Consider the following 14,619-nt stretch of genomic DNA (forward strand, 5'->3'; position numbering starts at 1 on the left):
CATGGGACGTCAAAAGATTGTGTGGCCACCCACCGACGAGATGGTCAGACTTCTTCGTTAAAACCCTGAATTATCAGTTTGAGGTTCTTTGTTTTCCTGTAGCGAGCAGACACCATTGGGCTACCCTAGGGACAAATGGAGACGTTACTGGCACCCGCTCGAGCAAATCGATGAGTAACGGGATGTCAAGTGATCAAGTGATCAAGTAATTTGGAAGAAGGCCACGTGTAGACATAGTGACCCAAAGAACAAAACTACCACTGTAAAACAAGCTGACAAAGTGGAGAAGACTTTGGGGTAAACCACCAAAGGAATCTTTCCAAACAGTGAATAGAATAAAGATGTAGAAAATTACCAATAAGACAGAAGAACCCACAAAAATGAACCCACTAGTGATAGTGACCGTAAACTGAAGTTCATGGATATCTGTGCAAGAAAGTCTGAGAAGTCAGGGAAGGTCAGAATAAAAAGTGTCTGATCACTAGTAGAATTGTACAAGAAAAAAACCTCCAACCCCATCAAAAAATGGGGAGAAGAAATAAACAGGTTTCCTCAAAAAAGAAATACAAATGGCCAAAAGGCACATAAAAAATGCTCCACATCACTAGTCATCAGGGAGTTGCAAATAAAAACAATGAGATATCATCTCACACCACAGAGATTGGCACACATTCAAAAGAACAAAAGCAACCAGTGCTGTCATGGATGTTAGGAAAAAGGGACACTCACTGTTGGTGGGAATGCCCACTAGTCCAGCCTTTCTGGAAAACAATATGGACATTCCTTCAAAAACTAGAAATTGAGCTTCCATATGACCCCACAATACGACTTCTGGGAATATATCTCAAGGATGCAAAAAAGCACAGTAGAAATGACATCTGTATCTACATGTTCATTGCAGCACTGTTCACAATAGCCAAAATCTGGAAACAAGTGCCCTAGAACAGATGACTGAATAAAGAAACTTTGGTACATCTACAGAATGGAATATGTGCAGTTTTCAGGAAAGATGAATTCATGAACCTTGCTTATAAATGGATAGACATGGAGGGTATCATGCTAAGTGAAATGAGTCAGAAAGAGACGTAGGCATAGAAAGACTGCACTCATTTGTGGAGTATAAAACAACATAATATGAGGCTGACACCTAAGGATAGTAGAAACAGGGAACAGGTAGATTGCTCCATAGCTGGAAGCCTGCCTCATGAGCAAAGGGGAGAAGACAGCTGGAATATATAAGGGATCACTAAGAAAATGATGGCTTGAGGAACTGGTCAGGATGGAAGAAGTGTGCAGAAAGTAGATAAAGGACCAAACATGATAACCTCTCAGTGTCTGTATTGCAAACCATAATGCCCAAAAGAGTAGAGAGAGAGTATGGGGAATATTGTCTGCCATGGAATCAGGGGAGGGTTGGAAAGGGGGAGTATACCAGGAATGTTGGTAGTAGGGAATGTGCACTGGTGGAGGGATGGGTGACTGATCACTGTGTGATTGCAATCCAAACATGAAAGCTTGTAACTATCTCATGGTGATTCAATAAATTTTTTTTTAAAAAAACCTCTAATATATTATGCCCACAAAAAGTCAAGCCTACCACAAAAATTAATTGAACAAATGAATGGATGAGGCCAATGATCCAGGAGGTGACTAAAAAGTATAGACACATCCGTGGGCTCATGATAGTCAGGTAATGGACAGGCTTACAAATAGCCACGTATCTGTCAAAGCAATTGCGATGGCAGCACCATTCAGTACCCCCAAATGCATGGCTAAAGAAGATCTGAGTAAGACAGCCACAAAAGGTAATGGCTTTGTGCTTCTTGAAGAACTCACTAATCATTTTAGGAGCTGCGATTGAGCAAAATCGTATATCAGTGACTTAGAGTTGAGAAAGAAGGAAGTACATGGGGGAGTGGAGATGATCATCAAATGAGAAAAATAAACACAATGACAAGGTTTCCCACCAAGCTTGCAATGTATAATAAAGAGAAGACAAAAAGGGGATGCTGAATCTCTCATGAATTTGTCACAATCAAGATCACAACCATCCTGTTATTCGTCGATTGCCTCGAGCAGGCCCCAGTAACGTCTCCTTGGTCCTAGCCCTGAGATTTTTTTAAAAAGTGCCATATTCAAGGCTCTTTCAGAGTTAGGAGAATGAGATCCTTCATTGTTACTGGTATTTGGCATATTGGGTACGCCACAGGGAGTTTACCAGACTCTGCCGTGTGGGCAGATTACATTCGATAGCCTGCCAGTTTGTCCAAAGTAGGAATGAGATGATAAGATGTCACTTCCAGGAGCTGGATTTTATAGTCTCTGGGTCTTGGCCGTTGATGGGATTACCAGGCGTCAAGGGCAGTTGGTGGGTGTGACCCGTGCCTACTGGAAGATGGACGATCTGGGTGGAGGATGCTCAGCCCCGATCCGAGTAGGCTTGGAGATCTCAGCCCCGGGACCCGTGTGCCTTTGTTCCCCTGCCAGTACCTTCATGTGTGCGGAGAGTGGTCTCAACATGGTGGTGGCTGGTTCTGGAGGTCTTCGACTGCTGGAGCCCTGTTCAGGGCGGGGAGAAAAACTCAACCCGCTCCCCTCCAAGGGGCCCCAGCGAGGACAGCCAGGCGTGGGGGCAGGAGACTCTGTGCTATTCTCTTCCGGGAGCTGGGTTTTATAGACTCTGAGTCTTGGCCATTGATAGGATTACATGGCGCCAGGGGGCCAGTTGGTGGGTGTGACCCGTGCCTACTGGAAGATGGACGATCTGGGTGGAGGATGCTCAGCCCCGATCCGAGTAGGCTTGGAGATCTCAGCCCCAGGACCCGCGTGCCTTTGTTCCTCTGCCGGTACTTTCATGTGTGCGGAGAGTCTTCTCAGCATGGTGGTGGCTGGTTCTGGAGGTCTTCAGCTGCTGGAGCCCTGGTCAGGGCATGGAGGAAAACTCAACCCGCTCCCCTCCAAGGGGCCCCGGCGAGGACAGCCAGGCGCGGGGGCAGGAGACTCTGCCATGAATTTGTAAACCCCAGGAATACAAACTCTGATACTCTGGAGTGATTGGTTCTATCCTTTGCCTCAGATATCAGGATTAGTTTACATGTTACCTATAAGAAGAAAAAATACTTCCCACTCAGTTATATGTCCATGAAAAAAAGTTTTCAAACTTTCAGCTCAAATATTCCCTCATTTGTAAAATGCAGGACTCTCTGCTCAAGTCTTTATATGTCCTTTGTTATGTTACAACCATGACAGGCATTTATGTCACTATGCCTGTCATGGTTATAAAAATGTCTACCTCCTTAATAGTTCCATAGTAAGATACAACAACATTCACACAACTTCTTCTAGGGAAACATTTTTTGATCACTTTTAGTGAATTTTAACAAGCAATATAAAATAAATTATTCAGGGCCTCCTATAAGGGCAGGCTTGAGGGGTGGTTGGGAGAATTGGAAATAATTGAGGTGGGAAGGTGCACTGGTGGTGGGATTGATTTTGGAATATTGAATGTAATAAATCATGACTCTATAAAATAGATTTTAAAATAAATCAAGTGAAATTAGTGCCAAAAATAATTTTTAAATGTTTAATAAAAATATCTCTCCAAATGTAATATAAGTGCCTGGGTAAAAATCTCATGCCTTGGATCTATGAACAGCAACCAACTTCATAAATAGTCACATTGGTGATTAATATCAATCACTATTTGCTTCACATTTGTTGGATTAATAAATTTATGGGACTAAAGACTAAATCTGGGGCTAGAGTGATAGCACGACTGCCCCAGGTTCAATTCCCAGCATCCCATATGGTCCTCTGAACAACACCAGGAGTAATTCCTGAGTGCAGATCCAGGAGTAACCCCTGTGCATCGTCAGGTGTGACCCAAAAAGCAAAAAAAATAATAATAAATCTATAATAATGAGAATATATTATCATGTAGGTAGGTTCATAGTAATAGTGTTCTCATTTGTCCATCAATCAGGAATTATCACAAGACCTTATTTTCATACTAATTACTTAACTGCACAAAGTTAAACTGCAAGTTATGCAATATTTGTAAAATAAAACCTGTGCTCAAAAGAAATTATTTAATTATTTGGCACTCTCAATTATTAATTTGAAATAGTCATTAAAGTTCCTTTGATCTATTTTAAAATGAAAATCCTGGCAATGCTCAGAGGAACATAAGGGATTCTGGTCTATAAATTATTTTGGTTTTTAAATTATATTATTTGGACCAACTCTGAGCAAGTAATGTACACCAATGATAAGAAACCTAAAATAAACAGTCAAAGGTATCTTCTAAAAAGAGAGAGAGAAATAAAGGTGAGGGAGTAGAAGGGAAACTGGGGACACTGGTGGTGGGAAACATACACTGGAGAAGAAGCAGAGGTAAGGACATTATATGACTGAAACCCAATCATGAAAAACTTTGTAACTGTGTGTATCACTGTGCTTCAATAATAAATAAATAAAAATATTAGCATCACCTTTTAAAAATATATCTTCTTAGATAAGCAGATATATAATATACTCCTTAATGAGTTTTTTAGTTAACTCCTGAGAGGCATTCTGAATGATTTTTTGTTTACTAATTAAATAAATATTTTTTATGTAGGAGTACTGCTATTTATTCAGCCACTGGTTAGCTGATTGAATTATGCATGAACTCCACCTTACTTTTTTTATTTTTTATAATTTTATTTATTGAATCACCGTGAGAGCAGTTACAAAGCTTTCGGGTCTAAGTTTCGGTCATACAATGAAACACCCACACCTTCACCAGTGCCCATTCTCCACCCCCAACAAACCAAGTATACCCCCATCCCACACCCTCCCCCTACCTGTGGGGCAGATGATTTCCACATTACTCTCTCTCTCTACTTTGATCACATTCAATATTTTGACACCAGACCCACCATTATTATTTGAGATTTTACCCCAACACTCAGATCTGCTGAAAAGGCAACAGTAGACAATTTGTTTTCTATTGCAGGTTATGAATAACATATGATGTCGCATGGCTGCAGTAGTAGCCACACGATTTTGAAATTCCAAAAATTTTAACACTTAAATCTGGAGGGATTTCTGCCAAAACCTGCTGGGTTCCAAGGTTTGCTCCTGAGTCTCTGGGATCATGGCCATTAAGCAGCTTGATCAGGAGCCAGAAAGGCCATTTGTGAGTGATGACTTAGGGTCTCATTGGGGTGGGGAGGACAGGACCGGCTCCACCCCAATCCTCTGAGGCCCAAAATGTCTCGTCACTGTGGGCCCAAACCTGACTGTCTAATGGCCTCTGAACAATGACAACCACCGAGCCACCAGGGGGAAGCAGGCGGAGGGACAACACCCTTTCCCCACTGGGGTGGCCCGTCAACAGTAACTTATTGGGGGTTTGATGCATTTCTGCCAAAAGCCGCTGGGTTTCGACTTGGGGTCTTGTTGAGGTGGGGAGGATAGGACCGGCTCCACCCCCATCCCATGAGGCCCTGCGTGTCTCCTCACTGCAGTCCCAAATCTGACTGTCCAATGGCCTCTGAAGGATGACAGCCACCGAGCCGCCAGGGGGAAGCAGGCAAAGGGACAACACCCTTTCCCTCCTGGGGTGGCCTGGCGACAGTAACCTACTGCGGGGTCTGGACACATTTCTGCCAAAAGCCACTGGGTTTTGAGATTTGTTTCAGAGTCTCTGGGATCATGGCCATTAAGCAGTTCAATGAGGAACCAGAGAGGCCATGCCTTCAATTATATAGCTGAGCTGGAGGTGGTTTGTGGGTGTGTTTCCCACATACCCAACTTTTGACCGTTTACTTTCTTAGTAAACTTTGCCCCAAGTTTTTGGGGTTCAGCAAAAGGCATAGCAGCAATTTTGGGGTATCTAGAAGTCTAAAGGCACCATCAGGCTGCTGATGCACTCACCTCACAGGAACATATTGACCTGCTGATGGCACCATACCCCCTTAAATAAATATTTTAAGTCACAATTTCAGGCATTGACATGATTTCCATTCTTTGTAGAATCCATATTCACTACTGAAAATAGAATTTAGGTTACATTCAGATTTGGATAAAAGAAAATCTCTGAATCATCAAATACTTAGGAAGTCTCAAATACTCTACTTGCTTACACAGTTTTCATCTTTTGGAAATCTCTTGATGTTCCTATTTCTTCCTTTATATCAGGGCCACAGTAGTAGTACAGTGGGTAGAGCATTTGCCTTGCACATAACCGACCCTGGTTTGATCCCCAGCATCCCATATGTTCCCCCAAGCACTACCAGGAGTAATTCCTGAGAGCAGAGCCAGGAGTAACCCCTGAGAATTGTCAGGTATAACCCAAAAAGTAAAAAAAAAAAATACCCACGGAAATATATATCAATAAAATAACATAATAAAATAAGAAATTAAACATATATAAAGTAGAACTCAAGTTATCAGAACAATTTTAAATAAGAATTGTGTGAATAAATTTAATGACACAACAAAACTCTTGTGTCATGAACTATAACTTCACTAGTGGAATCTCTCTAAATATGGGCAGGAAATAAAGCAAAGAAACTATTCTGATTAAATTCCTTTCTAAATGTTTCTAAAAGAAAAAATGGGTCTGACCAAAATTTTTCGGATGTTCATAAAACAGGAATAACATTGGAAACATACTATAAAGCGAAAATGTGAGTAGCATTCCACCAAACTGAAATTTGAGTAACAAAACAACAAATAAGAAGAACAAAATAATGGTAAAGATGACAATGTTTTGGAGCACTCGGGTTGTTTCCAGACTCTGGTTACTGTGAACAGTGCTGCAATGAACTTAAAAAGAAAGGAGTTAGGAAAAGAAGATTAAAAAAAGATGAAAGTTTATTGGAGGAAATATGATGTATTGAAAAATGTTTACAGAGACTAGTTAAAAAGCAAGAGGGATTTTCTTTTTTATTGAATCACCATGAGATACAGTTACAAAACTTTCATGTTTGATTCTGTCATACAATGATCAAACAACATCCCTCTACCTGCGCACATTTTCCACCACCAATGTCCCCAGTATATTCTCCCACTTTCCAGTCCTCCCCCTGCCTCTATGACAGACAATTTCCCCCATACTCTCTCTCTCTGCTTTGGGGATTTATGGTTTGCAATATAGATACTGAGAGGCTATCACTTTTGGTCCTTTATCTACTTTCAGCACACATATCCCATTCCGAACAATTCCTCCAACCAACATTGACTTAGTGATCTCATCTCTATTCCAGTTGCCTTCTCCCCCAGCTCATGAGGTAGGCGTCCAACAATGGAGCAACATTCCTTGCCTTCTGTCTACAGTACTTGGGTGTCAGTCTCATATTATGTTATTTTATATTTCACAAATGAGTGCAGTCTTTTCCTCTCTTTCTGACCCATTTCACTTAGTATGATACTCTTCATGACCATCCACTTATAAGCAAATTTCATGACTTCATCTCTCCTAACAGCTGCATAGTATTCCATTGTGTAGATGTACCAAGGTTTCTTTAAGCAGTCATCTGTTCTCGGGCACTCAGGTTGTTTCCAGATTCTGGCTAGTGTGAACAGTGCTGCAATGAACATACAGTTGCAGATGTCATTTCTACTGTGCTTTTTAGCACCCCAAAGAGGAATTTTTAAATAGTAAGTTAGATACACTTTTTTAAATAAAAAAGAAAATAGACAATAAAGAATTATTGAATGCATCAAGAGATTAAGATGAACAATTTGATAGGGTTGCCTATATTTTCAAAATGTATTCTATATATTCAGGCCTATATTCTTGATATATTTTATTACTTTTTTTATTCTGCACTTTTGATAGGTCTATTCAAGCTATTTATGATATTTGGTTCTACAAGACTATGTTTCTTCTAGGTTATCCCTTTTTTGTCATATGACTGTTCATACAGGTCTTAAAAGTCTCCTATATTTCTTGTATCTCTTGTAGTGAGTTGCAATTGGGCTTCTTTTATCTTTTATTTTTTAAATTAGTGTTTTCTCTGTTCTTATCTTTATGATCCATGACAATGATTTACAGATTTTCTTTATTCTTGCAAAATAGTTGACAGTTTTCTTGATCTTTTAATTGTTTGTGGTTTTATTTCATTTATTGATTTCAGACACAGTAACAACAAGTCTTATAGTGGAGACGTTACTGGGCCCACTTGAGCAAATCGATGAACAATGGGAGGATAGTGCTACAGTTAATTGATTTCATAATTCATCATTTTCCTTCTTCAATTTTTGGTTAAATTTATTTTAGTTTCTTTCCTATTTCCTTTAGGTGTGATATTAGAATAATGATTTCAGACTTTTTCTTTGTTGATGTGATCCTCTAATGCAAAACATAGAATCAATAGAGGTAAATAATCCTCATTTAACTCTCAATAGCATATTTGCTATGTCTTATAGGATCTGACAGCTATGTTTGCCTTGCATTAGTCTCCAGGTAGTTTTTATATCTCTTTAAATTTTTCATTTAATCCGAGAATGTTTTTACAAGTAAACCAGTTAGTCTCCACATTGGGGTTTTGTTATTCTAATTCTATGTTTTGGTTGATTTCTAGTTTCATATCATTATGTTCAGAAAAGAATACTGACTGTGTTTTTCTATATTATTAAGACTCATTTTATGTCCAATCCCAAGAGTATTCTGTGTGCACTTGAGAGGAATGCATATTCTTTTATTTGGGTATGAAATTTTTCTGTAAGTGTCTATTAAGTCCAATTAACCAATATTTTTTTATTTTAGAGTATTATTTTCTTGTTAACTATATTCCAAGATAATCTATCCATTGATAGAAGAAGTTTGTTGAGATTTATAATATTACTGTTACTGCTTTATTTTACTTCATGTATTGTTACTGCTAAATCTTACTTTGGTAAAGGTAAAGGCCCTCCCGTTGATCGTCGATTTGCTCGAGCGGGCCCAGTAACGTCTCCATTGGAGACTTTGTTGTTACTGTGTCTGGCATATCGAATACTCTCGGTAGCTTGCCGGGCTCTCCGAGAGGGGCAGAGGAATCGAACTCGGGTCGGCCACATTGGCCGCTTGTAAGGTGAACGCCCTACCCGCTGTGCTGTCGCTCCAGCCTTTATGTTTATTAATTATAATGCTATATATATACATGTTTTTATATATATTAGTTTTGGGGTCACACTCAGTGGTGCTCAGTGGTGACTCCTGGCTCTGCACTCAGGAATCACTCCTGTCAGGCTCAGGAGATCACACGGGATGCTGGGGATCAAACCTGCGATCAACTGCATGGAAGGCAAATGCCCTAGCCCAGCATGCTAAGTGTACCTATGTAAATTTTAATTACATGAATATTAATTAAAACTAATTAGAAACTAGTTGTGTACAAATGAGGCCCTTCTTTAGTTTTATTTTTTTTCACTGGCATTGTTCTCTCTTTGGCTAGCTAATTGCCGTATATTTACCTATTCCCTACTTTAAGTAATAGAAAAGGTGAAAGAACAAAGATATACTTTTGCCATCCTGGTGACAAGATTCTAAAATGTGATTCAAAATACTAATGACTGTGCACCTGAGAGAGTACAGAAGGGAAGGTGCTTGCCTTGCACAAAGTCAACCCTGGCTGGATCCCTGGCACCACATACTGTCTCCCAAGCAGTAGTAGGTGTGATCCCTGAACACAGAGCCAGGAGTAAGCCCCAAACACAGTCAAATAAAAACCACCCTAGAACAAGTTTTCTAGGTTTGTTTGTAAAAAGTGGTGACAAGAATCAATCACTCTCTTTACATAAGAATACTTTTCAACTTAGTGATAAGGGACAGTGATCAGCATGTATCAGTTGCTCTGTGAACATGGCACTGCTACTTGAAACTAATAAACTTTCAAAATTCTACTGAGTCATCAAAAGGATAGCCAAACAGAATGTATTTTATGTATTGAAAACAATTTTTTAAATATATAAAACAACTTTACACAAAAGTGTATAATTCCTTTATTGTCATTTATGTAGAATAAACTGTCCACAATGTTTTAGGCTACTGAATTAAAAATAAGCTGGGCCAGAAAGATAGTACAGTTGGCAAGTGCCAATTGAACCTGCTAACCTGGCATCCCATATGCTCCCAAGCGCCCGACCATGAGTGATCCCTGAGCACAGAGCCAGGAGGAAGCCCTGAGCACTGCCAGATGTGGCCCAGACAAAAACAAACAAAACCCAACAAGCAAAAAGAATAAGTTTTCTCAGAGAGATGTTAACATGTTTGCGAACATTAAGTTCAACAAAAAGTACCACTTGTGCTTTTTTCTGGTATTTAAGGAGTCATTTTTGAGTTCAGGATTTGACTACTCAGTCTCCTCATTGCCATTTTCATATCTTTATTCCTCAAAGTGTAAATGGCTGGATTCAGAATGGGCGTAATAAGAAAGTCCAAAATGGCAAGAAATTTATCCACAGGGACTGTGGGAAATGGCCACATGTAAATAAAAATACATGGCCCAAAGAATAAAAGCACCACGGTGATATGAGCTGAAAGAGTAGAAAAGGCCTTAGACAAATCACCTGAAGAGCGTTTCCTTACTGTGACCAAGATGTATATATAGGAGGCAATCAACAAAATGAAGGTCCCCATAGTAATGAACCCACTGTTGGCAGTAACCATCAATTCTAATCCATAGGTGTCTGCACAGGCAAGTTTGATAAACCAAGGAAGATCACAGTAAAAGCTATCTATTTTATTGGGACCACAAAAAGGCAAATGAACAACAAATGCTAACTGGGCCACAGAGTGAATGAGACCTATCATCCAAGCACCAGCGGCAAGCAAAGCACACATTCGTGGGTTCATGATTGTCAAGTAATGGAGGGGCTTACAAATGGCTACATATCTGTCTAAGGCCATGGAGATGAGCAACACCATCTCAACTCCACCAAAACTGTGAAGAAAAAATATCTGGATAACACACCCATTGAAGGAAATAGTTTTATGCCCAGAGGACATGTTAGAAATCATCTTAGGAACTGCTACAGTAGAAAGAGACATATCAATGAAAGAGAGATTGGCTAGAAGGAAATACATGGGAGAATGTAAATGAGAATCAAAAATCACTGTAAGCACAACAAAAAGGTTTCCCAAAACTATTGTTACATAAAACACTGTAGCAAAGGCAAGAAGAAAATGCTGCATTGGTCTAGAGTTAGAAAGTCCCACGAATATAAATTCAGACACTTCAGAGTCATTTGTTTCATACATTAGATTTTGTCTGGTGATAACCTAAAAGACCAAAAACAAAATAATAACTAATAAATTTCAAATTTTAATTAATATTTAAAAAATAGAAACTCTTATTAACTTTTGTATTTACATATACCACACCATCACTTAGAGCCATAGCTGTTTCAAACAAACATTTATCCTCTTAACTAATATCACTAACAAGCATAATTAATATTCTCTTGAGCACCTACCATATGCCAAGTTCTGTATCAATTTCTGAATTAAAGTATTAATTTCAGTCTTGAAATTGACAACATATTGATGGATTTAGACAGTAAATGACTTTAAATACTAACACAACTCCCATAGTAGATTTAAGGAAAAATAAATATTATTACAAGAAATTCGTAATCTAACAGTGGTGATTATCTGGAGTATGCCAATAAGTTTCTATTGAAGAGTAAATAGAGTAGTCCAGACTTTATTAAGGCCATTTACAAATATCTTGAGATATCAAGAAGAAAAAAGGTCAAGATGAGTGATTCTAATCATGTTTGAATTTCAGATCAGACAGCATCTAATCTTGCATCCAGAATAAAAAGTTTGTCTTTGTCCTATAAGCAATGGATAGTTGTTGGAAACTTAAGCAGTAGTTTGGGTCATATTTCTGCTTTCAGTCAAGATATCATCCAAGTGAAGAACGGAATGAAAATAACCAGGCAAATTTAGTATGACTTCCGAGGAAACTACTATAGAACTATGAACACCAGTGTTGACTGGTGAATTATTCAATGAATGATGCTTGACAACAGAAAAAACTTGGAATGATGCAGATCTCTGCCTTTCAACATAAACTCAGCGAAGCCAACTGAATATTTAAACATGAAAAGGAAACAAATGCAAAAATAGTGCAAGAATATTTTTAAATTAGGTGAAAGCTTAATAACCAAGCCCTTTAATAACAAGGAAGAAAATAATTGATAATATCCAAACTATTGAAGAAAAAAGCATACGTTGTTATACATACAAGTATATCAAGTTACTTACATATAGATTTCAAAAGTTCTACATATCAATTCACAGATATATACCCTTGCTTGGAGATAAATTCAGTATAAAATAAAAGTAAATACAATACAGTGGAAATGGTTTTAAAATAGCAAATAATAGCAGATAAGTGATTAACATTTTTAAAATAAAGTTAGTTGTAAATAGACAAAGAAAGTATGTTCTATATATCCATTTTAAAATGATAGAACTTAAAACAAATAACTGATGAGTCATGGATGTGGCTCAATGGAAGAACATATGCCTTGTGTGAGACCCTGTTCAATGCCCAGTACTGCTACCAAGTGTGATCACTGACACCTTTGGATGCAACAGCAGAGAACAGCAACAGCCAACCTATTAACAAAAAAGAAATCCCAATAATCAATAATCACAGGAAAAGCAAAGTACTCATTAAAATTAAATGCACAAATGGAAAGAAAATTGCAATGCATATAAGATTATATATGAATCTCTTCTAATATATTCAGGATTTTTTAAAATCATAATTTACTATTAATGAAACTGAGAATTCACTCTCATACACTAATGATGATAATATACAAATATCTACAAATCACATTCATAATACCAAGTTAATTTTTTTGTAAGTTACAACCAAAAACTCACTTGAAGAAAAATTGCTTACTGTAGTTGCAACAAAGGAACTAAAAATTAAGCTATACTGCTAGTACAGGGGGCAATGACTGTGGTGGAGGGAAGTGTTCAGCCAGGAGGAGGAGGTGGCAAAAGTTTGAAAGATTGTAAATTCATACACAAAATTCTATCAGTAACAATACTGTAAACCACGGCCCAGAAAGTTATATAAAATCTCTTGTATAGTCAGACTTGTAGGTGGAAGCCAAATGGCGGGTTGGGGGATGGGAGAGGGGGAATATTGGTGTGAAGGGATTGGCCTTGAAACATTGTATGCCAGAAATCAAATATTAATATCTTTGTAATTCTACAGCGACCAAATTAAAACTGCACAGCGGGTAGGGCATTTGCCTTGCATGCAATCGACCCGGGTTCAATTCCTCCGCCCCTCTCAGAGAGCCCGGCAAGCTACCAAGAGTATCCCACCCACACGGCAGAGCCTGGCAAGTTCCTGTGGCATATTCAATATGCCAAAAACAGTAACAACAAGTCTGACAATGGAGATGTTACTGGTGCCCACTTGAGCAAATCGATGAACAATGGGAGAACAGTGCTACAGTGCTACTGCTATTACAACATTTTCAAAACTGTTGTGGGAAATAACCTAATGTTCATAACTACAAAACTGAAACATTCATGAGAAAACTGCAACTGAGAAAATCGTTCAGGTTCATAAATAAAAATTATAATTATACAATGGAAAGCACACGGCAGAGCCTGGTAAGTTCCCCATGGCGAATTCAATATGCCAAAAACAGTAACAACAAGTCTCACAATGGAGACATTACTGGTGCCCACTTGAGCAAATCAATGAACAACGGGAGGACAGTACTACTATGGAAAGATATAAGTAGTTACAGTTTAGTAAAAAGGGGTGGTTATGAGGCTGGAGAGAGAAGAGGAGATAAAGTACTTGCCTTATATTTTGCTGACCCTAATTCAATCCTTGGTACCAATGATGGTCCCCTGAGCACAGAGTCAGACACAGAGACAGGAATAGCCCCTAACAACACCTATGTGACAATCCAACCTCCAAAACTCTGGACAGATGTTTCTGAGATAAAACTTATAGGATGCCCATTTATTAAAATTAATGTTCAAGAAAAGTAGGAGTACAATTATATTTAACATATAAGTAATCTCTTAGTATCTGTATATATGAAATTGTTCTTTATCTTAAATGCAGACAACTATTTAAATATTACACATTTCAACCTTTTTTGATCACTTTTAGTGAATTTTAACAAGCAATATAAAATAAATTATTCAGGGACTCCTATAAAGGCAGGCTTGAGGGGTGGTTGGGACAATTGGAAATAACTGGGGTGGGAAGGTGCACTGGTGGTGGGATTGGCCTTGAAACAGTGTATGCCAGAAACCAAACATGAATAACTTTGTAATTTTACAGCGATCAAATTATCTCTGCATTTATAATTATCATGGTCACGGTCCTCCCATTATTCATCGATTTGCTCGAGCGGGTCCAGTAACATCTCCATCGTGAGACTTGTTACTGTGTTTGGCATATGGAATACATCACGGGGAGCTTGCCAGGCTTTGCCATGCAGGCAAGATACTCTCGGTAGCTTGCCCTCCGAGAGGGGCAGAGGAATCGAACTCGGATCGGCCATATTGGCCGCTTGCAAGGCAAACACCTTACCCACTGTGCTAGCGCTCCAGCCCATTTATAATTATAATTGTCTAAAATATACTGAAAC

At 38.7% G+C, this 14,619-nt stretch overlaps 1 protein-coding gene and 1 pseudogene across 1 annotated transcript; both read right to left on the reverse strand.

Moving 5' to 3' along the window:
- Positions 1-201: 201 nt before the first annotated feature.
- Positions 202-9,504, reverse strand: LOC130041711 (olfactory receptor 4F15-like; annotated as a pseudogene).
- Positions 9,505-10,294: 790 nt separating this feature from the next.
- On the reverse strand, positions 10,295-11,233 carry LOC130041713 (olfactory receptor 4F6-like). The gene has a single exon (XM_056133955.1). It carries the CDS (start codon positions 11,231-11,233, stop codon positions 10,295-10,297), a length of 939 nt encoding a protein of 312 aa, XP_055989930.1.
- Between the last annotated feature and the right edge of the window lie 3,386 nt (positions 11,234-14,619).

The sequence above is a fragment of the Sorex fumeus genome, unplaced genomic scaffold (assembly GCF_029834395.1).
Source record: "Sorex fumeus unplaced genomic scaffold, SorFum_2.1 ptg000098l, whole genome shotgun sequence".
Classification (NCBI taxonomy): Eukaryota; Metazoa; Chordata; class Mammalia; order Eulipotyphla; family Soricidae; genus Sorex; species Sorex fumeus.